Raw genomic sequence first — 27,578 nt, forward strand, 5'->3', positions numbered from 1 at the left:
TTTGGGGAAGAAATTGTTCCCCAGATCCAACCTCAACCTCCCCTGGCGCAACTTGAGGCCGTTTTCTGGGTCCTGGATCTGCACTGGCTGCCGTGGAGCCGCTGGCACCACCGAGGGGAGCAGTTGGTGGTGGATGGTCCACGTCTCTGTTCCTGCTGAGGACGGATCCCAACGCCCAGCACAGGCAGAGCCTGGAAGAGCAAAGCAGCCATTTGTTTTCCCTCTTTTCTCTAAGAAAACATCCCCGCTGACAAAGCCTGGTCAGAGCAGAAATTGCCCAGCTCAGCCAGAATTCCCACTTTTCTACAGAAAATAGAATTTTTGGCCAATTTTAACTACTACTACTACTACTACTAATAATAATAATAATAATAATAATAATAATTATAATTATAATTATAATTATAATAATTATAATTATTTTAAAAGTATATAATCATGGAAGGTTAGCCCCTGCTTTTTGACGAACCAGCTCCATCTCCGTCCCTGTGGAGATGGTGCGGGCGGGTGGGCATTTGCTCCCCAGGGTAGCATCCCCATCAGCAGGATGCAGCCAAGGGCTTGGGTCCCCTTCTCCCACCCCCATGCCCCCAAACTGACATGGGGGTCACTCCAGATCTCCCGAGAAAAGCATTTCCAGCCTCCATGAAAGCTCTTGCTCCTCTCCCACGGTGAGCAGAGCTCGGGGCCGGGCTCAGCAGAGGGAGCCACAGACTGTGTGTCCCCGGCTGGTCCCTTCTGACCTTCAGCATCACCCAGCCAGAGCCAGGACCTTTGCAACCCCCATTCCACCTACCCCTCCTGCAGCTGCTTCCCCACAAAAACCTTCCCCATCCTCCTCTTTCTCTCCTCCAGCTGCATCGGCTCCTTGCAATAATATCCCTTTCCCTCCCAGTTTATTTTCCCAGATGATGAGAAGAGGTTGGAGAAGGAGGGTCCAGACCAGACCATGGGGATGCAGCCTGTGATTCAGGTCCCATCGGGGCTGTCGCCTCGCACAACTTTAAAACTAAATGAGATCCTAAATGAATTCTGAAAGTGACACCAACAGGGCAGTTTTTTAAGGCAAATGTTTGTTTTCTAATAATTAACATGCCTACGAGCTATAGGACTGGATCAGTATCACAATATTTTTGGCTATGGCAGAAAATACGCAGAGCACGATCTCTTCCTCCCTGTAGTAGGTAAAATAATAGGTAAAAACTAATTTACCATTTGTTTTCTCATAAAGACACCGCGCCACCGATCTGCTTGTAAGATGGTCACCAACGCTGGATGCTGATAACCATATTGATACAGGAAAAGGAAATGGTGCCTTTTTCCTTACACACCGATGCTCTGCAGTGTGTCCCGGCTGCAGATGGTGCAGGACAAGGGAGCTGTACGGTGAGATGCAGCTTCTCCAGGGGATGCTCAGAGGGTGTTCATGGCCAGGGTGGGATGGAGATGAGGCATCAGCATCCTCCCATAGCACCCAGTGAAGGGTTCCCCATGTCACACGTGATGGTTGGGTGGTGGGAACCCACCCAGGAATTGCTCCCTCGGCAGCACCCATACAGCCTGGGCAAAAGAAGCCCCGCTGTGGTTTCTCTGAGCACTTTAAAGCATTGAGAGGCCTGCAGAGCTCATTTGGCCTGGGTTCTGGTGGATTTTCAACCTTTGCTTTGCTGTTGCAAGCTCAGGATGGAGAAGCAGAGCAAATAAATGTAACGTGGTACAGTTCACTCCGCCAGCACCACCCCTGCAAAGCCCCAACAGCAAAAACACAATACAAAGTTGTCTGCAAAAACTAATCCTTGCGATGATGTTCTTTGGGTATTTTAGCAACATTTCTTTGAATACTGTGATTTATTTGCTGTCCTCCTTAACAGCCCAGTCCAAGATTTATTAGGAAGAGCTTTAATGTTTTATATCCTCTCAACTACAACATCACGACTGTGACTTCAAACACAGCTGGGATGCGAAGCTTTTCGCAGAGGTTGCCCCCGGAGCTGGGCAGACGGGCTCAGCCAAAGCCCAAAGGGCACGGTGGCTGGGGGGGTCTGTCCCAACACCCACAACTCGCTCAAGGGCAGGGGCAGAAACCAGAGGCCAGGTAATGAGCAATTTGAGCTCATTAGGTAACTGTGAGCTCCTGGAAGGTTGTGACGGCTTCACAACGCCTCCCAGATGACCAGAGCCATCAACCGCAGCCACTAAATCACTCAGAAGGCAGATTTTTTTTGGCTAGAAAGGGTGGATTTCGGTGTCCCTTGGGTAAAATGCCCAAGGAAAGGCAGCAGCTCTTCTGATGCTCCCCCAACAAATGCTGAGCGGTACTCAGTTTCGGTGAGATGTGGACAACAGCTCAGGAACCCATACAGCACCGACACACATGCTGGGTTAACAGTTGGACTTGATCTTGAAGGTATTTTCCAAACAAAACGATTCTGTAATTCTATGACACCCAGTGCTGCTTGAACTTGTGCTGCTGAACCCCCAGAGCCATCTCTCAGGGCTTTCCCAGCTGGCTGGTACAGGTCAAGTTCACAGAATCACACAGAATCCCAGAATGTCAGGGGTTGGAAGGGCCCTGGAAAGCTCATCCAGTGCAATCCCCCCATGGAGCAGGAACACCCAGCTGAGGTTCCACACGAAGGTGTCCAGGCGGGTTTGAATGGCTGCACAGAAGGAGACTCCACAACCTCCCTGGGCAGCCTGGGCCAGGCTCTGACACCCTCACCCCCAACAAGTTTCTTCTCATATTTAAGTGGAACCTCCTGTGTTCCAGTTTGAACCCATTACCCCTTGTCCTATCATTGGTTGTCACCCAGAAGAGCCTGGCTCCATCCTCCTGACACTCATCCTTTATGTATCCGTAAACATGAATGAGTCCCCCCTCAGTCTCCTCTTCTCCAGCTCCAGAGCCCCAGCTCCCTCAGCCTTTCCTCACACGGGAGATGCTCCACTCCCTTCAGCATCTTGGTGCCTGCGCTGGACTCTCTCCAGCAGTTCCCTGTCCTTCTGGAGCTGAGGGGCCACAACTGGACACAAGATTCCACCTGTGGTCTCCCCAGGGCAGAGCAGAGGGGCAGGAGAACCTCTCTGACCTACTGACCACCCCCTTCTAACCCACCCCAGGTACCATTGGCCTTCCTGGCCACAAGGGCCCAGTGCTGGCTCATGGTCACCCTGCTGTCACCAGGACTCCAGGTCCCTTTCCCCTCAGACCTCCCTCCCAAAGCCCCCACCACAGGGCTGGCTGTGTTTCCAAGAGCACAGGTTGGGTTGGGCTGGTACCTCTCACATCTTTGGGCATTCATTATTCACCACCTGCCTGACCAATCTTGACAGCCAGCAGCAGGATCTCATACACAAGAGGGTGCTTTGGAGAAGACATTTTCAAACTGTGCTTTTCAGTGGAGAATAAAGATCTACCATGGCCTTGGGAGCATGAAGACAGCAGGAGGGCCGTCACAAGCAATGCAGTGGGGCCCAGGTATCTACCCAGCATTTCCAGGAGAGGCATCCCCATCTCCAGCAAGTTCCCACATCAGGGACAGGCAGGACATGCTGGAAGAGCAAGTGACACACCAGTTGGGTCTCTGTAGGGAATTCACACCACAGTCCAAGGGAACCAAGGCCACTTCTTCAGGCTGAAAGAGCTGGGATTGTTCAGCCTGGAGAAGCTCCAGGGAGACCTTATTGTGGCATTTCAGACCTAAATGGGGATGATAAGAAAGATGGGGACAGACTTCTTAGCAGGGCCTGTTGCAATAGGACAAGGGGTGATGGATTTAAACTAAAGGAGGGAGATTCAGGCTGGACATGAGGAAGAAATTGTTGGCCCTGAGGGTGGTGAGAGCCTGGCCCAGGTTGGCCAGAGAGGTGGTGGCTGAACCATCCCTGGAGACATCCCAGGCCAGGCTGGACGGGGCTCTGAGCAACCTGAGCTGGTGAAGATGTCCCTGCTCATGGCAGGGGTGGCACTGGGGGAGCTGGGAAGGTCCCTTCAACCCAAACCATCCTGTGATTCTAAGATTCTTCACACCATGAGTTAGCAGGACTCAGCACCTCCCAGGCCTCCAGCTGGGAAAAGTTGCCTGAACTGATGCACAAACCTGTGCCACGAGGTGGAACCAAGGGGAGGTGACCAAAAAGCCTGCACCAGGACCTGGCCAAGCAAAGCACGGGTGCTCATTGACCCATCACTCCACAGCATGTGTGCAGGTGATGGGAGACACCCCAAATTAAACCATGGCAATAGCTAGAGCACAAAGAAACCATTTATATGGACAACTCTTGAGGAAAACAAATGAGAAGCAACATGTACCGCTGGAGGGCATCAGGGGGTGAGTGGAGCACTTACCAAAGCAGGTGGGATCTTGGGATACATGGTAGGCCAAGGGTGGGGGGCTGTCAACTTAATATCAGCTTTTGATTCTTTTTAAGATTTGGTTCTTATTGCTCTCCTCTAGGTTTTTTGAGCTGTAAACACTTTCAAGATGAACATTTTTTTCACCCCTATGAAAACAGATTTTCCCATGGTCACAGAAGCAGGCAGGATCTTTCCCAATCCCACACTTAAACACAATTTCTTGCAGCACAGCCTGTTCTGGCAAACAGGCCGTTTCCCACCACAATTACCAGCTCTAATACACAGCCCTGGGAAACACAGGGTAACTCAGCTTCATGACAAAGACAATTCTTGCCAGTGCTCCTGGGGCTTCCCAGGGGGGTTATTTCCAAATAGGACGGACTATTTGGAAAAACAAATTAAAAACTATAAACAATCCCCCCCCCAAAAAAAACCACAAAGGGTTGGATGGGGCTTTCATTCATTTCTCCTCCATTTCTGACTGTCACAGCTCTGCCCACAAAGCATAGCAGATCCTCCATCCCAAAAACTTCTCTGGTTGCCTTTTCCCCCCACCCTGACCTGGTTTATCTTGTGCTTCAGCCCAGAGAAGTAGGTGAGATTAAAGTAGCAAGTTCTAATTTTCATAGAGGTATTTAATTCCTTCTTTTCAGGTTGATGTATGTAAATTATTGTGGTTTTCCACCCTGCAGCTCAGCAGTACGTGCATCTGGGAGGCTGGAGGATGGCAGGAGTGTCTTTAAGATGACATCCCCACCCCAAGGGAACCATCCCCAGGCTGAGCTCACTGCTGTGCATGGTACACGGTGGGGTGAGCCAACCGAGACTTCAGCTTCAAGGTCTCTGGTCACGCCTGCTTCCCATCTGCTCTTCAGATAGATTCATGCAGGTAATTTAAACATTTGGCCAGGAACCATTTGTTTCCTCAGTAAAGTGTGATGAGGCATCCAGAATGGCTTTGGAAGCGCTCAAGAGGACCATAAGCCCACATGAGCCTTGATGCATGCAAAAGCTGCTCCAAAGCAGCCACCGCTTCCCACCTTCTCTGCCCTGATGGATTCGTATTTGCTGTCAATTCTTCTGGCACAAAGGACCATGAAGAAGAAGGTGACACCAAATCTCAAAGGGCTTTTTGCTGCCCAATCAACAAATGGGGGCACATTCGGGAATAAGAACTTCTGTCCCCGAAGAGATGTCCCCAACACCTCATCACAGCCTTGGAGAACCTGTTAGTGCACAAAGAACCCCAACTCAAGGGGACAGAGCATGTGTCACCTCCTTGTGTGACACCATCACCTCCAAGTCACCAAGGACGCTACCACTCCAAAGGATAAAACTGCTTTAATGGTTTAGAGACAGCGGACTTTTACATGGTACAAGAGCAGGGTGGATGTACTATACATATATACACACTGGGTGTAAAGCTTGTGTATTTGAACATACTAATGTTCAAATAAAATGCACCAAGTCTTACAACAACAAAAACGTGAACAAAATCCAAGGCCACGAGTATAGAGAGGTATGGTTTAAGGACTACAGGTCACATGGATATTAAAAAAAGTGGTGGTGCAATGCGAACTTTATCCTGAATAGAGATAAGTGGTTAAAACACAACTTTTTGTTACCTCAGGAGCAAGACAGGGTTTTACAGAGACTTAATTTCCAAACTTCAAGCGAGGAAAGTGAAACAAATGTACCAGTGTGTGCCCCTTTGGTCCTCTAAGTCTCCTTATGGTTGTTGAGCTAAAAAGAGAAGAGTTTTCCTCTGAACTTCAGGCAAGAAAGATTTAAGGCTTTTCAGCTGGATACATGTAAGGAACTGAGAAATGGTAAAATCTGCTCTCAGTCATTTAAGGAAAATAAATACCATAGAGTTAGTGCATTTTATAAATGTGCACCACAGACCTTGTTTACACCAAAAACTTTTATAGCACCTAACTCCAAGGAATCCAGGACAGAGGATTTTATAACAAGATTGTTCCAATAATGGTCACCAAGGTAAAAGTTGTTGTTCTTTAAAGTTCTTCAGGCCCAATGGAAATTTGACCAGATGTGATTTTAATTTCATTTCCAACGTGGGTTGAAACACGAGACAGGAATGTTGGTACGATGGACCTCACCAGACCAGGAGCCACATTTTTGGTTAACATGCAGAATCTCCTGGATTCATCGTCAACAAAGCACAAACGACTATGGGAACCTCAACCGTCCAACACGCTGGCATCTTGTTTTCTTTAAGTTTTGCCTCCTGTGCTTAGTTTGAGAAGGGTGGTTTTCATTTGCGCCTCATGTTTTCCCAATTAAGAGTTACAAAACACCCATTAAAATTGTAACAAAGTATAAGAAGCCCAGCCAAGTACAGTGGGCAAACTTTTTGTACCCACGCTGCCACATACAGAGGTTGCCACATACGCAGAAAAAAAACCCGGCATTTAATTCATTTTGATGGCCCTGGAAATTGGCTTTTCTCAATTGCTCTTATGAAACAAGCTGTTGTCATTTCAGGTTAATCTGCCCCGAAATGACCGGAGGGGTACAGTGTGTCATGGTCAGGATTGCAGCGCTCACCTTTGGTCCAGCGTTTACGAGATGCTCAAAGAGAAATCTTCATTTTCAGATGATCAGACTCATTTTCGCTCCTCAGTCTAACCCATGGAAAACCAAGAAGGAAAGCTCAGCATATAAATAACATTAAAAACCTCTTTGGATATCTTAGCACTTTGCAGACAGACTCTGGGGTTTTTTTCCTCCCCTCTGTTAAAAGTTTGCTTAAAAATAGTACGAGACTGACAGTTAAAGTGGTCGGACATTCTGAGGCACAGAGAAAAAGGTGCATAAAACTCTTTATATTGAGATATGACTGTGTCTCAAATAATTTAGAAGTTAATTCCCTACAAGTTAAGAAGTTAGGAAAAATGTTTTCTTTAAATTTCTCAAACAAACAAAACCAAACACACCAAAAAAAGAAGGGTTTATACTAGCAAATACATAACACACCACCAGAGGTAACATCTCCAAGAGGTATAACATACATATCCAGATATTGAAACAGCCACCGCAGGACTTGTAATAAAACACTTCAGGGCCACCATTTTCAGCAGAGGTACAGTGTTCGCAGCATGAGTGGTCCTGCAAGGATCCACAACCTTTTAACCGGTTCCTGTGCTGCTCTGTATTTATTCTAATAAACATAATTATTTCATAAATATCCATATCACTCCCAAGCCCCGCTTTTTGCCAAACAGCTGTATATTCTGCATTGTAGATGGGAAAAACATTCCCGTTTGTAGCTTGTAATTCCGTGATGTCAGCATCACTGGAAATCCAAGAGGAGCCCACCTTATAACATTTATTCATTTGCCATCAGAAGTCTTTACCTGCACAAAGACTATGACAACAACTCACAACGATTTAGTTTAAAAGTGTATGAAACAAGTAAGAACAGACAGTGACACTGGACAGAACAATCTCCAGAGTGCATGTAGAGAATAACACAGTTTCAGCTCCTGATGAGCGTCAAGAATTCCTCACGAGTCTTTGGATCTTCCCGGAATACACCCAGCATCGTGCTGGTTACTGTTTTACTGTTCATTTTCTGTACCCCACGCATCACCATACACATGTGCCTAGAGGAAAAGAGAATAAGTCAGCTGGAATCACACACAGCCCACGCGCTATGGCGGAACAACTTGAAATCACTTACGTGGCTTCGATAACCACTCCGACCCCTGCGGGCTGTAAGGCTTCTGTGATGGCTATTGCAATTTGTTTGGTAAGGCGCTCCTGGACTGAAACAACAAGGGGTTTGGAAAAAAGAAGCAGCAGCAGCGTTAATTCTGATCAGCATCAATATATTGCTGCCACCTGCACGCCAGATACAACCGACAGAAACATTGTACCCTCACCACCACACACACACAGGTTCCAGTAAAGGCTGGGGAATGACCTATTAGAAAGCAGTGTAGGGGAAAGGGACCTGGGGGTCCTGGGGACAGCAGGGTGACCATGAGCCAGCACTGGGCCCTTGTGGCCAGGAAGGCCAATGGTACCTGGGGTGGGTTAGAAGGGGGTGGTCAGTAGGTCAGAGAGGTTCTCCTGCCCCTCTGCTCTGCCCTGGGGAGACCACACCTGGGATATTGTGTCCAGTTGTGGCCCCTCAGTTCCAGAAGGACAGGGAACTGCTGGAGAGAGTCCAGCGCAGCCACCAAGATCCAAAAGGGAGTGAAGCATCTCCCGTGTGAGGAAAGGCTGAGGGAGCTGGGGCTCTGGAGCTGGAGGAGACTGAGGGGGGACTCATTCCTGGGATCAATATGTAAAGGGTGAGTGTCAGGAGGATGGAACCAGGCTCTTCTTGGTGACAACCAGTGACAGGACAAGGGGTAATGGGTACAAAATGGAACACAAGAGGTTCCACTTAATTATGAGAAGAAGCTTCTTCCTGGTGAGGGTGGCAGAGCCTGGCCCAGGCTGCCCAGGGAGGTTGTGGAGTCTCCTTCTGTGCAGCCATTCAAACCCGCCTGGACACCTTCCTGTGGAACCTCAGCTGGGTGTTCCTGCTCCAGCGGGGGGACTGGACTGGATGATCTTCTGAGGTCCCTTCCAATCCCAAACATACTGTGATACTGTGACACACAGCTCTTCCTAAATAAAATTTATTAGCACCAAATCTATGTTGTGTGTTCTGGAATGGATCTTTTATTTGCCTTTTTACACTGGGAGTCATTTTGCGTTACACATTTGCAGGAATTGCATAAGCTTTATTTGTTATAGCAGCTCTTGCCTTTCCCATTACGCAGGTAGGCACTCTTGCTCCTCTATTTTCTTTCTGCTTTTATGTATTTGTTCATTGGCTTTACTGCTGCACTATTCATTCCCTACACACAATTTCTCTTTTTAAGGAAAGGAAGATAAAAAATAAGCAAATTAAGAGTCTATTGTCTTGCAAAGCTTTATGTCCTGCAGCTTGAGCACCCTCTTGTTCACCACCCTGGCACCCAATGGTCACTAAGACTTTTGCCACCAAGAATGGGCCAAATTTAACTGCGGGACAAGGAGAACACGCTGAGCCCAACCCAAGGCTTCAGATCCTGCAGATTCACGTAATCCCAGAATGTCAGGGATTGGAAGGGACCTGGAAAGCTCATCCAGTGCAATCCCCCATGGAGCAGGAACACCCAGCTGAGGTTCCACAGGAAGGTGTCCAGGCGGGTTTGAATGGCTGCACAGAAGGAGACTCCACAACCTCCCTGGGCAGCCTGGGCCAGGCTCTGACACCCTCACCAGGAAGAAGTTTCTTCTCAAATTTAAGTGGAACCTCTCGTGTTCCAGTTTGTACCATTGCCCCTTGTCCTATCATTGGTTGTCACCGAGAAGAGCCTGGCTCCATCCTCCTGACACTCACCCTTTATATATCTGTAAACACTAATGAGGTCAGCCCTCAGTCTCCTCCAAGCTCCAGAGCCCCAGTTCCCTCAGCCTTTCCTCACACGAGAGATGCTCCACTCCACCATTTTCATTGCCCTGCGCTGGACTGTCTCCACTTCTCAGGCCAGCAGCCCATACCACAGCAGCTCTCGCCTCATCTCTTCAGACAAGAATTCTTGATGGCACCTCTCAAATTATCTGCAGGCGAGCTTATCTATGGCAGCACCCAACTAGTTTAGCTATTCCTGGCAGCTCTGTCTTGTACCACATTTATCCTCTGAATCAGTTGCTGCCTACATCTATTTTCACAGGCACATTTTACCCCTCACTGGAAACACAGGGGCTAAGATGACAGATGACAAACACCTGTTCCAGAACAGTGTTTCTCTTCACACTAAAATTTGCACAGCTATAGTTCACTTACAATCACCAGTACCCTGAACTGGCCAACAAAGGAGTGCACACAACAAAAATAAATTCAGCTGTTTACCTTGTAATCTTCTACTGTATATTTCCACGATCCTAAAGGAGAAAGGAAAAAGACGATGTTAAACTTATTCCTTCCTGGCTGTTGCCTGATCTTCACAATTAACTTGACACTGTAAAACAAGACGGCTGCACCGATCTGTGTCCTTCCTGGAAATCCATGCAACATCATGCTGGTGTTGCTCATGGACTCCCCTTGGCACATCGCTGTCTTTAGGGACAGGTTCCCCATTAATTTGGGGCAAATCTGTCACTTCACCTTCAAGCTTCTCCTGTTGGCTGTTACTTTTGGGTCACTTGTCCCACCACCCACCTGCATCACACAGTTGCAAGGGAACCCATGTCCAAAGGCTGCTCAGAAGCTAATCCTTGAACCGAGGACAGATCACCTCCTTTTGCTTCAATCTAACCCAAACGCTGTTCTGAGGACAATTCAAGATATTGGGATTCCCACAAGTCAAGCAAGAGATGTTTTGGATTCTTGCATTTAGCCGCAGATTTAACTAAGAACAATAAGACAGCTTTGTTTTTATTTAAAACAGACCCTCTCCACCCATACATCACACGTTTCGGTGCAGGGATCAGTGCCCGTATCAGACACGACTTCGAATTTAAGCCATTTGTGGGGCAACGCAACCACCATTTACAACTGTAGTACTATAACCCCCACATTTAAGAGAAGTCCTACAATCGCTCTGTAACTCAATGGGTTATTCATGCCAACCTCAAATGCTTAATTACACATCAAGTGGCCACGTAAAGAAGTTGCTATAGGAAGCTTCAATACTCATCTGGTCGGACTAGACAAAAACCAGACACCGGCTGGCAGCCTGAGGCATCGGCTGCAAGAAACATTTCTGACAATGAGACTCGCCTGCTGTTTTGGAGAGAGAATTATATGCAGAATCTCCCCTCTAGAAATGAAGCAGTTATGTTATAGCTACTCTAAACAAAGCAACGTAATATCTAGATTAAATCTATGGATAGGGAACAAGCTGATGCTCCGATATTTTTACACCGGTGTTGCACATAAGCCCTATAAGCACATTTATGTAAAAGTGGTTATTTTTTTCAAGCCTGAGCTAAAAATCCAAAGAAAGATATTTGTTTACTGTATACAGGTCATCCACAACTACAGAAACTCACCACGTTAGACTAATCCTATTACAAAAGATTAGGCCCACAGCACCAACAGCCTCATAAATCTTCGTCTGAACACTGGTTGCATTATACGGGGCACGAAAGGGAAGCACGATTCGGCCCACCCATCTCTTCATGGTGAGAGCTCACAAGTGAGGACTGAGAACATTTTGTTATACAAGAATCTAATCTTTTCGTTATTGCAGTACATGGGAGTTTAATACGAAAAAGAGGCAAAATTCAACCTTTCAAGCACAGCGCAGGAAGCCTCGCACATATTCATGCATGTCTCTGAGAACAAACAGCAGGAAAACTGTACACTTCTAGCACCACGTTGTTGCTAGTATTAAAAATCAGACAGTTTTGAGCTCCTTTTTACCTCTGCTATTCAGAGGTAACTACAGACCAGAACAAGCACAAATCAACCGATGCGTATTTCAAACGTGCTCCTTCACCGTGCATCCAAGTCCTGCAGAGATGAAACCAAGTGCTGAAGATGGGGTCTCTTCAGGAAGGATGTTTGCCTTTGGAAATCTAACTCAAAATAAAAAACAAAGCCTCCCAATTTAAAAAGATTCAGCCACACAAGTGGCAGCCGACACACAAGCCCTGAAGTGCCACACAGACATCAGCTCAGAACCTCGTCCTACAATCTGGGCACTGAGGAACAGACACGGAAAACAGGTACAAAAATAAATGCTAAACTGCCTTCTTTCAGCCTTTTAATCAGAGCAAAGTCCATTCCTATGAGCACTGCTAGAGGCAGGAATAATACACGGTTACATTAATAAAGATGTGACCTCCAAGGGCCCTTCCACTTCCAAAGCAAACTCACTGTTGTGTGAGCAGAGCACAGACTGACTTTAAAGCATTTCAGTGCCATGTTCCACACATTTCTTACCCGCTAAGAAACTCCAGCAGGCATGCAGATTTACAAGGCTAATTCTCATTAGTATTATTGGAACAGCAAGATTAGCAGATGTATCAGAGAACGTAAAAGCAAAACCTACGTGGTCTTTCTGAACTACAGCCAGTTTTTCCAAACCATTTCTCCAAAGAGACCTTTCCACTCCAGCCCCCAGTACTCAGCTTATTGAAGGGATTGGCCATCCTCCTCCTCACTAGAACTAGAAAGTACCACTTTATAAGAAAACTCAGTGCAACAACTGATCCAAGGGCACTTGCTGAGGAAAAAGCTGTTTTACATAACTAATGTATTTCTCAAGTGTATCATAATTGCTTTGTTCCTTAAGCTGAATCTAATCCATAAAATCCAACCCACGGCTCTCCCAGCAGGTCTGGAGCGAAAGAAAGAAATGCCAGATCTATCTGAAGAGTCAGCTAACAGATGAAAGCTTTAGATTCAGTTTCTACCCAGAGAACGTGCTCATTTACAGTTCAGGACTTTTGTTCTTATCATTCAATATACACGCAAGTAGTAAATAGTTAGAGATCCCCACTGGTTTGGGTGGCCTGCCTTAGAATGTGGCCAGGGTCTCCGTTTTCGTGCTTCTGTGCTCCCTGCAGACACCAGTGCTTTAGGCAAATGTACAAAAGTGTTACAGCTCTACTACAGCCGACTGATGTGAATTAACACAGAGCTCTAAGACTTATCTGCCCTCTCCGCAGAAACATAATGCTGAGGGTTGGTCTAAATCCAAATCCAGGACACAAAGTGGGCTGAGCTTTAGAGGGGGGCCAGATTAGAAAGATTAGCACAGTTAGCACAGCGTGGAATCCTCTTCACAAATTAGCATCACTTTCATTACATTAACACTTACCTAGCAAGCTTGCTGAGGCCAAGTACTTGCTTGTTAGGAAGGTAGCCAATATGTACCTAGGCAGAGGAGAATAAACCATTAACAGAATCAAAACCACGCTTCCAAATGCATGTGAAACTCATGCATCGAGGATGAGATGTATGTCTGCCCCAGGACTGACTCTGGAACAGCCCAGAGGTCTTAGCATGTGGAGCTAATGGAGACTTTAAGTGCCTGGTGAGCTCAGTGTCCTGGTGAAGAAGAGGTAAGTTTTCTGAAGGGGAGAAAACACACAACTCTTCAAGAGCCAAGGCTTATGTTCCAAGTCTCAGGAACGCTACAGATTACTATTACATTTGTCTATTGATCAGCACAGCACTGTTCATCTACAATAAATACACTTTTTGTTCAAGACCTAAAATGGATTTAGGGAGCAGGAGGGAAAGGGACTGTGATTTACTTCCAGGAAAAGTTCAGATGGCAAGAAGTACTTAGCCACCAAAATCAGGCTGCACTTACTGATTGAACACATGGTTGCACTAAACTGGAAAAAGTTATTGAGAAGGGCTCAGATACCAAGGTAGGGGAAAAGTCATTAAGCTGTTTGTTTTTAGAAAGCAACTTAGGCTGCTGAATTCCAGTGGGTTTACAGTTACAACAGAGAAACCAGCATTTGTGTCACTGTACCAGAGACTTGAAAAATCAGCCAAGATACAGCAAGGGAGTGTCAGGGCAGGATTGTGTCTGTGTGCTTTGCCTAGAGGCCCCATCTCAGAACCCTGTATCGCTGTACCTGCAGTTAGAGGCACCACAGTGCACCTAATTACCTGGCTAACTTGCTCATTCCTATCACTTCTGTTGGGTAATCAACCCACTGACACCTGAAAAGACACGAAACATTTCAGATAAAGAGACAACTTAGAAAAAAGCATTGAATCCTGTACCACACAGAGAATGTTGGTGAATTTCTTAACTTTGTTTAAGACAGAACTGCAAATACAAGACCTACTGGCCAGTATTTGCAGCCTGTTTGATATACCCAACAGGAGAATGGTTGGTCTGAGAATATTTGGAGGCACACCAGGTTATTTAGCAGACCATTATAGGAGCAGGATTGATTTGGTGTTTGCGAGATTTCTCCAAACCACGCAGCTAAACATAAAAAGAATGCATATATTGCCACAGGAATAACAAAGAATATACCTAGTTTGTGCAACTAAGAATAGGTGAAATAGAAAGCTTGCACAGATAAAGGATTTACCTTGTTTTCCAGTAAGAAAAAAAAGCAGATGAAATTGAGTTGACTCGACTAAACATCCATCTGGTTTCTGTTTGGGTATTTTATTGTGGGGGGACAGCTTACTTGGAAATATGATTGAATTTTACAGAAAACAAAAGCACTTGCTACTCTACAGCTTCATGATAAAACAGATGGATCAGAATAAGCTCCATCCTTCTGCGCTGATACGGGAGCGAGGGGGCTGAGATGTGCAGAAGGGACCACCCGCTTCGAACTCACATTTACAGCGCTTATCTCCAATTATTTTCTGTTTGAAGTTGCTGGCATCACAATTTCAACACCCTCTGAAACACCAGCCCCTTCTATGAGAGCCCCAACCTAAGAAGCCTCCCGCTAATCCGGTTTGGCCACCCAGCCCCTGACTGGGCTTATTTAAGACAGGGTTGAAAATCCGAAGCTGGCTCCATTCACAGGGGGGTCCCAAGACGGATGTGCACTCAGATAGCTCCGAGCCAGAAGCTCAATCCGCGCCAGAGCCAGCGTGCAGGGTGAGTCGGTTTAATATCAAGATGTCTGCCCCCCAGGCTTGCTGCTGCTTCACGAAGAAGAGCTTTGATATGAAATGTCAGAGACCATTAGATTACTTTGACTAGAAAAGGTTGCGCATTATATTTTAGGAGCTTAAAACCAAATAAAACTCACATTAAGGAGGTCTTCCTTATTTGTATTCTGAACATTGACTTCTAGAATCATAGCCGTAAGCAGTGAATACTTACAGCTTTAAAAGCTTTGTAGTTACAGCTACAAAGTCTTTTACATGTACTTTAGGTCTTTTATCATGTATTCCCGCATTTGCTCCGTGAGGAAGAGTTACCTTTCCAACAAATGGAACGAGGTGATGCTCACACAATGAGAACATGTCTATGTCCTTCACAATTACCATTTCATCGTGATCTTCGTCAAAGATGGCATCATTCAGAACATCTGAAATTAAACATTTGTATTAAAGAAATAAGAGACAAAACAATAAATGCACGTGCATGGAAGGTTCTTCCAGCCAGTATTTGAGAAAGCTTGTAGCAAGAGCATAGCTCTCCCAGAATTACAGATTTTAGGGTCAAGATACGGGAGGCAAGTAAGGAGTAACACCACAAGTACACTGGATTGCATACAACTACACAACTGCCACAGTACTAGCTGGGTTAGTCTATAGTGTTTTATTTAATTAACAGTTTAAGCCCAGGTTAGAACAAGTCCAGTCTTCACAGAATTACTGGCACCTTTGGAGCAATTAAGACTCCAGCTGATACCACCAGTGCTGAGGAGTAGAGCACATCTCAAAGTGCTCCCACGTACCACAAAGCTGAGCCTGGGGTTTGAGAAAAGCTAAACTGTCACAGCAGTTTCTCCAAACACTTCAACACCAGCATCACTACCTTCAAGGAGGCTTTGCCCCCAAACAAGCTGCTCTTTCTTTTCACCCTGAAGCACATCAGCTGTTCAGACACACACAGAAATCAAAGAGACAGCTCTGTATCTACAGATTGGGGAGAGATTTGCTGCCCTGAACCAAAAGCAGGCATGTGTGTGTGTACGCCAGGCTAATTCTGCACCTCAGAGCTAACAGAGAGTTAAGGTAGAGAAACCCATAAAGACAGAAGGAAGAAGAGACTGTTCGGTAAGGGACATACAGCATGACACGTTGCTAGTCCCAGAGCTCAGCAGATCCTCAGCTGATATTCCGGATTCAGCAGTCCCCAGGCAACCCCAACACAGGCTGCAGCAGATCACTACAGTCCCCACAAAGATAGCTGGACCGTGCTCCGAGAGGGAAAAGAAGAACATTTCAAGATAAGAGACTGAGCCTTTTGAAGCACAAGAGACAAAAGTTATACAGGAGAGAGAACTATCTGTACAGAAGGGCTGAAAACTAGAACAAGGAACACTGCAAACAAGTTAACTTGAAGCCCCAGCGACTACTTGGAGTTACTTTTACCAGAGTCACATAGCCCGTGGCCAGAAGGAGAAGCTGAGTGCTCAGGGCCTGCCCTGCTTCACCCACAGCGGAGCTTAGCTCCTGCAGCGGCGATTACACACATCTAACGGTTGTGTCTGCTCTGCTTCCCTTGCTGCCTTCCCCTGACGCGCACGTACGCCTGATGGCCACCATCTGTTGTCAATAACGTATCATCATCATGGAGCATTTTAATTTCCTGCTTGCTACACAGGTAACCCTGGAAACTGGGCGCGAGATGTTCTGCCTGCGACGCACGTTCTTTCCCGAGAAGGGCTGGCAACCTGCGAGACAGCGAGGCCGAACCCCAGAAGGTTCCTGATCGGGTCAGGGAGCAGGAATAGGGGCACAAAAGAGGCCAGGAAACACATCTCTAAAGGCAAATGATTTGGCTTTTCAAATTTCAGAGTCGAGTTTACACCAAACACTGCTGGAGAGGATTTTGATGACCTGGGGAGCAACCATGCAGTTGTGTAATTATGAATTCAGCCAGGAGTAGCCAGAATCCGCTACAGAGCGGGCTCAGAGGAGAGGGAAGGGGAGACAGAGCAGCCGTCTGGGTTATTCTCTCCCTCCCACAGCAGACATGCCATTTCTACAGCAGAAAGGCAAACAGCGGCTTCACAAAACCTGCCACTATGCCCAGCATTATTAAAACAAAATCCAAACAGATCCTCAAAGCATCTCCAGAGTGACTGCTGCTGTTATTAGACCACCGGCTTGGCTCGTACCAGCTCTGCGAGGAGTGCATCGGAGCCCGATGTTAGATATGGATTTACGTCAGCACACTTGCACAGCAGACTGTTCAGAACAATCGAAAACAGCCACTTTCTCATTAAAAGTCATTGTAACTTCAGGCCAGACACGAAGAAATTGTTGGCCCTGAGGGTGGTGAGAGCCTGGCCCAGGTTGTCCAGAGAGGTGGTGGCTGAACCATCCCTGGAGACATCCCAGGCCAGGCTGGACGGGGCTCTGAGCAACCTGAGCTGGCGAAGATGTCCCTGCTCATGGCAGGGGTGGCACTTGAATATCCCTTCAACCCAAACTATTCTGTGATAATGTGTGACACAGTGTAAGGCCAAAGCTACAACAGAAGCCACTTCAGCCATGAAGCCCCATATATATTTACATACACACTTATTATGTATAAAATACCTACCTGAATAGATCCTTACAAACTTTATCTTAGGAACATTACTACTACCAGAATTCTGAAGAGCCACATTGTATCATAGAGACAGCTATTTTAAAGCTGGGGGTAAAAGGAGGTTAAGTGACTTGTGACATACCAGACAGGTAAATTCAGGAACAAAATACATCCTTCCTGTGGCTAAAACAAGCAAACAGGAAGACAAACACCATCCATCTGTCTGGCAAATCCCCTCTTAAGTTACAGCCCAGAGTTATAGCAGTTTGGGAAATGCCCACTCACAGCCAAGGGAGTTTTAGAGGTAAGCAAACAGATCTGTGTGTCAAGAATATAACCACAAAGCTGTGGGATACATCTCATTGATACAGGTCTTGCCATTATTGCACCTTGGATTTCTTTAATGTTAAACAGCCAGCTGCAGCCAGATCACAGATGATACTTGCTCAGCCACAAAATCCGCAGCTGTGCCTGCAGCAAGGTGCACTGATTTAATTCAGCATCAGTTATTCCTTGAGAAGTGCCAGAGCCCATAAAGGAAGAAACCACCTTAGTGCCAGCCCCTCCACAACCACCAGATGATACAGGGAGACAAAGATGAAACAAAATGTGAGACTAAAGGCCACTATCTGAGTAAGTGTCCAGTTTGGAGAGCCCTAGTCACCCCATCCTGCTCCAGTCCCTCCTGCTCACTCTTCACAAGTCTCTTCTCCTGAAAATAAGCACGGCTTGTAGCCTGCCCATCCCTACTCCTCCCTCTGAAATCCCAGCTTTGTGGTGACAGAGAGTTAGGGAAGATTAGCAGCAACAAGATGCTGTGCTATGTCCCACCACAGCACTTGCTTTCAGTAATTACACAGGAGAGACTAGTTTGGCAGAGACTCAAACGCTTTGTGCAGAGAAGCAATACCATTTTACCTCACTTTGTCTGCCCTTTTTTTTTTTTCTCTCCAGTCATTCAATTTGCAACAGCAAACAGGTCCCTGACAAGCTCAGCCTGCAGCGCGTGTTCTGGAGAACCTAATGCAGCTGAAAGGACAGCAAGGGAAATGGAGCCTCAGATTAACCAGGTCAGAAAAAAGATGGGAACAAATTTGTGCCTCTTCTCCTGTTCTTTCATTCTACCTAGCCAAGCACACTGCCTAGCCTGAGCTGGGTGAAGATGTCCCTGCTCATGGCAGGGGTTGGACCAGCTGAGCTTTGAAGGTCTCCTCCAACCCAAACTACTCTATGACTTCGGTTTCCTCATTTGGAGACCCCAAAACATTTACTCTTGCCACTCATGGCAAGATCTAAAAGTCACATTGCCCCTCTCCAAGCCTGTCCTGGTTCAGACCGAGCAATGTGTGTGTTACACTGGCTGCACCTCTCAGCTCTAAGTGATGATGCATATCTGCCTTTCTAACACAAGTGCATCTTTTCCATCCCTTCCTCCTGTGGCACTAGAACCCTCAAAGTAGAAATCATAGAAGTCAGCACAGCTTTTAGAGGGAAGAGGGACTAGGAGTAAACATTTCTGGCTTGGTTTCCTGAGAAAGCAAGGCACCTGCAGCTCAGGTGGGCTCCTCCTCAACAGGCTACTTTTCCTCAATACAAAAAGGACATTTTTCCTCTCAAATGCATCAACACTTTTACTCCCACCAAGTACTACCTACATAATCCTCCCCCCATCAGTAGGACAGGACTCATCCCCTCTGCTTGCAGGGAGACAGGCATGTTCACACATCATCCCTTGGTCTCAGTCCCACCTTCCCTCACTTTTATTCACCACAGTGTGCTCAGCTGCTGCCACCAAGCCCCGTCTACAAGCTAAAGGAGACTGCAAATAACACCCCAGAAAAAGCTAAGGGAAGTTACTGGTTAAGTCCTTCAGTCTAGATACATCATGTTAGTGAAAAGAATTAAAATACATGGTCAGAAAGATGGGAACAAGAACAAACATTCTGTGTACAGTTGGGCACTCTTTAGATTATTCCAGCTGATTTTTCCTTCAGCCCAGAGTTCAAGTCCTGTTGTAGAAACTTCAGTGGACTGTTAAAGCTGAACAGCCGCCTCTGGTGTAAGTTAACTCCCGAAACAGAGCAGAATTCATTTTCTGTTCTATGTTCAAAAAAGAGTTGATAAAAGAAGAAAAAAAAAATCAGAACTGGATGAAGACAGAATGAGAAAGACCTTTCAGGATTTTGCGTCAGAGCTAAGCAAAAAAGACCTGTTGCTATAGAAACTATTTGCATGGCTTTAATGTGACACAGGAAAGCAAAAGCACCTCTGGCAACCAAAGAAGCCAGAGCCCACCCAGCAGCTGGCTCGGCAGGTGCAGGGAATGGGGGGTGGCAGCACTGCGGCAGCTTCACAGCCCGTCAGATGTCCCATTTGTACTGTGCCTGGGAGACAGGCGACTGAAGTGATGCAGGTTGTTCTCACCAGGAGATAAAGTACTTCCCTGTGGTGCTCAGTTGCTCCACTTCAGAGGAGTCAGACTGAGGATGAAGGCAGGCTCAGAGACTCCCCAATAGTGTTCCTTGAGCTCATCCATCCCAGCAGAGACATGAGGCACATGGTTCTCCTGATACCCAGCACACAGCTCCAGACTGTCCTCACCAACAGCCCCAAAGTCTCCATGGTGACCCATGAGTCACCAGCTGAGGCCACCAGAGGGTTAGGTTGAGGCCAGTGGATGCAGAAGTCCTATGAGGACAGTGGGACAAGTGACACCATACCAGTAGCCATCAAACTGAAGTACATGCTAAGGTCAAGTACCTTCTGCTGGACTGAGTTACACCAAAGCCAGTGGCAAGGAATCTTGCATGAACTGGAACCAGGCTATGGTTTGGAGGATGCTCCAGAACAGCAGTGCCATGAGCCAGAGATTAAGCATTCACTACCAGTAAAATCAGCTGAGGTATGTGGGCAGATACCTTTTGAGGGTCCTTGGCAGGAAGAAGTTCCTCTTCCAACCTTGTATTCTACAATTCATCCAACAACAGATGTAATAGTTCATGGTTCCTGCTCTGTCAAACACCTGCCCATGTGGAAGGGAAACCAACTACAGGGTCAGAATAAAATCTGGAAGGAAATTGCTACAAAAAAAGCCTTTCAGTCGCTGCTGGGTAAGCAGTAAAATGTAAAAATCAAAACTTGACTTTATTTATTCATGTGATGACATTACAGGATAACTGTAGTTACAGAAAATATTCCAGGGAAGAACCAAGAAAATTATTGCAGCCTTTCAGTATTAAAAAGGTACCAGGAATTTTTTATGCATGCAGAGAAGAGAATCAGGCTACAAAAAACACTCATTCATATAAAGACAGTTTGCACAGCTGCAGAAAGTTAATGACTCCAGGTTGCTATGAAAGTGAGTGGCCTGGGCTGCCAGTCGCTTCAAGACTTCTTGGAGAGCTCTAGAAAGACACACAATCCAAGGTGCCACATTATTATTTAAACAGAGTTCAAAAGCTGCAGAGAAAATTAAATGGGCACTATGTGGTTTCCTTGCCATAACATATCTTCCTAACAGGAACAAAGAGAGGCCTCAGACAAAAGAATTTACAAGTTTATGACTAATATTTCACAGATTTCATCACTGCTACACTAAGAGACTAGAAACAGATATTCAACTTCAAATGGGAAGCTTTGCTTTCAAAATTCCTCATTTACCAGAAGGGTGGTGAACCAGATGAGTAGTTTAAGGCACATTTCATAGAAGCAAAGACAGAGGAAAAGCATCATTGCTATTCAACTAATTCTGGCCATCATTTGTAGATATTTGTTTATTTTCCTATAATACACTTTCCATGTCACAGCAAGAGATTAAAGTCTATTCATCAGGATCAGTTATTGCAGACTCTCAGACAAAGCTAAGATTGGGTACTAGAAGTAGTCCTTCCTCTGCCAGGAGATTTATTAATATGAGGGAAAGCAGAGTTACAGAGATGTTCATTAAACTGTATTGGGATTTCAATAACCATTTCAATGTCTCATGTCACAGAATGTGCTGAAAGCCTCCACCCATCCACATTTCTTTCTGGAAGTGAAACAAAGGAAATATCAAAGACAAAACAACACTTTGGAAAACAACACAGAGATCAGAAGCCTTTACTAGTTAAGATCCAAGAGGATTCCTTAAATCTCAACAAAACCCCAGACAAGCTTGGTGTTCCTTACGCATTAATAAGCAGGGGAGATCACCCTGGAAAACACTGCAGTCCTGGTTCCCAGCAGAAGTCTCACTGTGCTAACCTGTTTCAGCATCACAGGTTTTACTTAGGAGAAAATAGAGGTTAAAGAAAAAACACCAAGAATCTTACTCTGAACAATCCCATTTCTCCCACCCTCTGGTTTATTATACAAGAAATAGTCACATCCACACCACAGTAATGCTGGTGTTTAAGTTACTAACAGATTAGACTATGGCATTCTGAAAGGTTGAAGCATGAAGGGTGTTGGTCTCTTCTCACAAGTAGGAAGAGACAGGACAAGAGGAAATGGCCTCCAGTTGCACCACGGGAGGTTTAGATTGGATACGAGGAAAAATTTCTTCCCAGAAAGGGCTGTCGGGCATTGGAACAGGCTGCCCAGGGCAGTGCTGGAGTCACCATCCCTGGAGGGGCTGAACAGACACATAAATGAGGCTCTCAGGGACATGGGGTAGTGCCAGGGTTGGGTTAATGGCTGGACTCAATCTTGAGGATCTTTTCCAGCCAAAACAATGCTATGAGAAGCAAGAAAACTAGTGGTACCTTGTTTCCAGGAAAGAATGAAGCAACTCACCAGCTCTTAGCAAAGGGCAGCACCGCTGATCAAACAGCTTTGTTTGTTTAAGGCACTGCCTGTCTAATTTTATGTAGCAATGCCTAACACCTCTCATCTGCAGCAAACCAAGGGGGCTTGGAAAAATTTATGAGCTTACACCACTGTCATCTGTCAAAATACAAAATCCACACAGACAAGAAGATGAAGGAAAGAGTATTAAGGTTGCATTTTTTCGCCCTTCGCCATAGGAAAAGCACACAAACTAGTGAGAGAGCAAAAGCAACATATATATAGTTCAACAGGTACATAAAGCTTGAAAGCAGCCTTTCAAAGCACAGAGGTTCAGAACAAAGTTATCCTCTCCCAGTATTTCTGATCTTTATTTCCCGATTAAAACTCACTGAAAGGACAGCTGAACCTGCCAACAGGCTTGAAAGCTAACTTACCTACCAGAAAAGTCTTCCAGTTTTTATTTATGTAACAATTACCACCATTACCAGCAGCTATACTGTCTAATGAACACGGCATTTTGCTTAGAGGGCTCACAGATCATGAAAACAAGTTAAGTTTTGTGCTGCAGATGCAGGCAGCTTGTTCAGCCCTGTGCCTGATGTTTCCTACAGGATTACACAACCAGAATCAACCCCTTTATGATTTTGCTTTTGAAACTACCATCCACACTCACCTTTCCTGTAACTTACCAGTTAACTCTGCTTAGCAAGATTGATTCTTAAGTCCTCAGCTTCAATTACAAGTTGATACTGTCTGCAATCTTATTTCCATGTATTCCCTCATTTGCACACACCTGTGCTCTGTAGCATTTATATAGCATCAAGAGTGTGACATTAAACCTTTACTAAAGGAGGGAGAGATCTCTCAAGGTTTAACCTTCAGGTGGCAGGCAATCACCTGTACCAACCATAAGAAAAGTTAGAGGCAACCAGGTATCAACAGCCCAGTTCACCTTTATTAACCAAGAGAACAGGTTACTATTTCGCAGTATAATTTACACCCAGAAATATGAAGCTGATAGACCTGACTCCGGAAAAGAAACCATGCTCCTGGATGCTCATGCAGAAGCACTGCATTAAATTGAGCATTAAAACTGTTGCAACCCTGTCTGCTCTGTCATCCTTCCCAACACAGTAAGTGGTTTCTGGTGTAGTGGCTGTTAGTCTACATCATCCCCAAGTGTAAACTGCTACAGATATTATTTGAAATCGCTGGAAGTATTCTCGCTCCTCCAGTGAAATCTTGTTGACTGGTACTACAGAAGTGAGATCAATGCATTTGAATACGTTGTCAAAGAAAGAGGTTGAGGCCTTTAGTAAAGCCAGGATTAATAAGAGAATCTAGAAATAATAGGAGACAGATTCAGACATTTAGCAAGTAAACTCTACTAATGGCTCTGAAGTACAATACTGACCAGCTGCAGAACACAGATAGCAAAGATGAATAACGGGTAACACTCTCTGCACTATCAAAACCAAGCTGGGAAATACACACATAGTGGAAGTCGGAAAGCAGATTCAGCTTCACTGCTACTCACCAAAACCTAAATGGAGATAAGACCCAGTATTTAGATAAAAATTTCCCATAAAACACTACAAATTTAAGCTGTGAGAAGCGTGAAAATACAAACACAATCAGGTGTCATGGAAGCAAAGTGACAACACCAAGGAAAGGAGATTAAATGTCCAGCATGTTCAAACATGCCCCAATGTATTCAGGTTCTCAGACACATATTAGCCAAGAAGATTAAAAAAAAATTGTTCTTAAAGAGTGAATTATCAAGACTCAAAACCAACACCCATTTGCTGATCCTGTTGAAACCACACTATCAGCTCTGCAGTTTCCAAAAGCATTCCTTCAAACCAATGCCACCACGGTTCCTGAAACCAAACTCCCCACTTGCACCACTGGATCTTCTCCCCCAAGGCCACCAGAGGACCAGCTGCTGCAGGGCCAGCATCCCAAGAGCTTTCAGCAACCTGAGTGCACTCAAAGTGTTCAGTGACAAAAGTCACTAACCCCAGAGCACAGGGCAGCAGTCAGGTAGCTCAGTTTTGTGAGCAACCACATGAGCCCCCTGATCGCACAAGTGAGGCTTGAGTCAAGCACATCAAACACAGAGGACCTCCTGCAGTGTACTTGCAACTTCATACTCTCCAGCCTTCACTGTATTTCATCATTTGTGATTATTACATCACTCTTGTGTTCCTGTATGCAAAATTAAAACACCATCAGAAATGCATTTTCTCCTGCCCATTCAAGGCAGCTGCTCAAGCAGACAAGCTCAGAAAGCTGATTTTAAAGCCTGTAGCTGTACTGACATTCACTGTCTTGGTTTGTCTTCATCACTCTTTCCTGGCTGCACAGTCGAGCAACATTTCCATATGCTGACAAGGGTTGTGAGCTCAGCTGGGACCAGCCACAGACAGGTACCTATTGCAACACAACTTGCTTCTAGCTCTGTTTGTACAGTCACCACCTTTGATGAAAAGTTGGTACTTACAGCTATTGCAACTGTCTGTTTTCTTCTGCCTGTTGGGCAGTAAACCTGAACACGCTCCTCACCACACATCCCACAAGTCACCACTTTAACCTCTGCCTATCCAGACAGTTCCACACAAGGAGCTGAACAAGCTGCAAAGCAAACCTGAGAAAACAAGAGGTTAGGGCTGCTTTATGTTGGAGCCTTTTTTTTTTGTTTGTTTGTTTAACTCTTCCAAGCCAGTTCCTGGTCCACTTCACAGCCTGGGTAGGCGGTCAGTTGTATTGATATAACCAAGTGACCATCAGGATGCTGCAGCAGCGACAAACCACAGGAGCTGCAGACCCACAGCAAGCCCTGCTCCCAAAGGCTTTGTAGTTGTTGGCTCCAAAGTTTCACAACACATTTAAAACTCTCCCAAGGGGAAGTTACTCCCAAATAAACTCTCCCAGCCAACTCATCCATCAGTCACTTTGCTAGCTGCTGTGGACTTATCCTTCAGCTACAGCTTTTCCATTCCACTAGTAAGAGTGGGAAGACTGAAGCTGGGAATCGTGCAAGAAGAGGTGAGTAGCTGGGAAGCAAAATAATTCCCTACCTGACACAGAAAGGAATGTTAAGATCACCGCTTCATTTTATTTCCTAGAAAGAAAAAAAGTACAAGGCCCAAAAGTACAGCACTTCGCAGTGATGCAGCTCTCCCAGGTATGGATGTTCAGGGGAGGAGGCTATCCAGAACAACTCTGCTTAATGAAATGTATGCGAGAGATTAGGACACAGCGGGTCCCAGAGAATCCACACTGGAGCGGAAAAAAAAGCTATTTAAAACAACTTAAGAAAACATGTAGCTCTGCACACAAAACTGACAGCAAGAGGATTTAAGATGAGTAGCAACCTCATCCAGGTTCAATACAAAAATTCATGCTCAGAAACTATCACCAAAAAAAAAAAAAATCCTTCTGCTGGAGACTGGTAGGATGACTGCGAGACCTCCTGTGTTTTATAACAGTAGAGATACATGCAGTACCCAAATGAGTAAAGTTACTCCTAGTAGATGAAGAATTATTCTGTGAGACCAAGAAATCTCACTTCATGCTATGCAGCAGGACTAAAGGAAGATATGAACGAGGATGGCCACTGCAGCCCAGAGCCTATTTCCAGATGTGAAGATGAAAACCTGGTTTGGGCAGAAAGGCAAAACAAAGTAGAAAAGCTGTTCCTGGGGAAAACCAGGGCACAACACCCGCACATAAGTCAGCCATGAGTAAATGAGTGCTGGAAGTTACACGCCCTGTGATCTCAGAAGAGACGGTAGCTGAGAAGTGAAAAGGAAACTAAAGATGAAAGTCGAGCTTTATGCTGAAGCACAGTGCACTTACAAAAGGGCTCTGAGGCGTTCGCAGGAAGCTCCCCGTCACCAGACGTCCGCTCGGCCCAGCCTTTCCATTCAGCTGCAACACCCCAGCGCTGTGCTCCAAAGAGTGGAACACGCTCAGCTCCTTTGCCATTCGCATTCAAAGGCCCTCACTGACAGCGTCTGCATCCCCGACACACAACAGGAACTTGCCTTTTACTGTAAGAGGAATCAGGGGAAATCCCCAGCTTCCCAAGCTCTTCTGTACTGCACAGAGTCCTCATTAAAAAGGCCAAGAGGCAAAGTGATGTAATAAGCCTAAATATTCAAGCAGGATTTACCATGCACTGCAACCAAGGGACAACTTCGGAGTTGCTGTTGATGAGGTCCACAAATCCCACCCAAGTTCCTCTCTGCCTGCCAGCAAGAGAAGACCCGAGGGGCAGGGATGTGGGGCTGGGTTACATCTCCACACCTGCATCCATGGCTGGGACCCTGAGATGGGGGTGGGATCTCCCCCACCTCATGTTTCATCCTCACCTGATAACAGAGCCAGCAGAAAGGGACCTTTTCTAAGAAAATTCAAGCCACTTCCCCCTGCTAACACAAGCGAGTGTTCCTGCCCCTTCCAAACACAGCCCGGCTGGGATGGATGGTACAGTCAACAAGTTCCTATGCCAGAGCTCAAAAAAGTTTATACCAGGAAAGCAAAAGCACTTGCTCAGTTCACCCAAACCAGAAGCACGGAAGTTTACGACAGAATGTAAGCTTGACCAGAGTGGAGTTTAAAACAAATACATAGAGGAAAGGGAGGGGACAGAGAGGGGTTTCTGTAATAACACGTACTGCTGGTGACTTACAAGGGGCACCAGGCGGACGTAGAGCAGCAAAGCCCATTTTAAGACACAAACCAGGAAAGCCAGCCCCACGGCTGGTGTTAAAGCACCCGGCCCCAGCCCGGAGCCCTCCCCGCGGTGACGCCCGTCCCGTCCCTACCCGAGATGGTCTCCTGGTAGCCCTTGGTGAAGAACTGCATGGCGGTGGCCGCTCTCCAGGGCGTCTTCAGCAGCCCCTGCCGCTCGGGGTCCTCGCCCAGCGAGCGCAGGATGGTGGTGTACGCGGCCGCCAGGCTGGGCAGGCTCAGCTCGTTGTCCTCCTCGCTGCGGGGCCGCTCGCCCCGCCACCCGTCCCCGCTGCCCCCGCCATGGGGGACGCGCGGCTTCTCGGTTCCCGCCGACGCAGAGGGCGGCGGCTTCTCCTGCCGCGCGTACCCATTGCAGCTCCGCGCCGCCTCCATGGGCCCCGGCAGGGGCGGCCGCCCCGCGGGCAGCACGCTGAGGAGGAACCCGGCGCCCAGATCCACCGATCCCGCCCCCTCTTCACCCGCCGCTGCTGCCGCCTCAGTCC

General features: G+C 46.4%; 1 protein-coding gene across 1 annotated transcript; it reads right to left on the minus strand.

Moving 5' to 3' along the window:
- Positions 1–5,679: 5,679 nt before the first annotated feature.
- Positions 5,680–27,555, minus strand: GCH1 (GTP cyclohydrolase 1). Its single transcript, XM_065839846.2, has 6 exons — positions 27,168–27,555; positions 15,282–15,391; positions 13,189–13,244; positions 10,272–10,303; positions 8,061–8,145; positions 5,680–7,983 (listed from the first exon to the last, which is right to left on the minus strand). Exons 1-6 carry the CDS (start codon positions 27,466–27,468, stop codon positions 7,857–7,859), a joined length of 711 nt encoding a protein of 236 aa, XP_065695918.1. The 5' UTR covers positions 27,469–27,555; the 3' UTR covers positions 5,680–7,856.
- Between the last annotated feature and the right edge of the window lie 23 nt (positions 27,556–27,578).

This window comes from Patagioenas fasciata, chromosome 5 (assembly GCF_037038585.1).
Source record: "Patagioenas fasciata isolate bPatFas1 chromosome 5, bPatFas1.hap1, whole genome shotgun sequence".
Classification (NCBI taxonomy): domain Eukaryota; kingdom Metazoa; phylum Chordata; class Aves; order Columbiformes; family Columbidae; genus Patagioenas; species Patagioenas fasciata.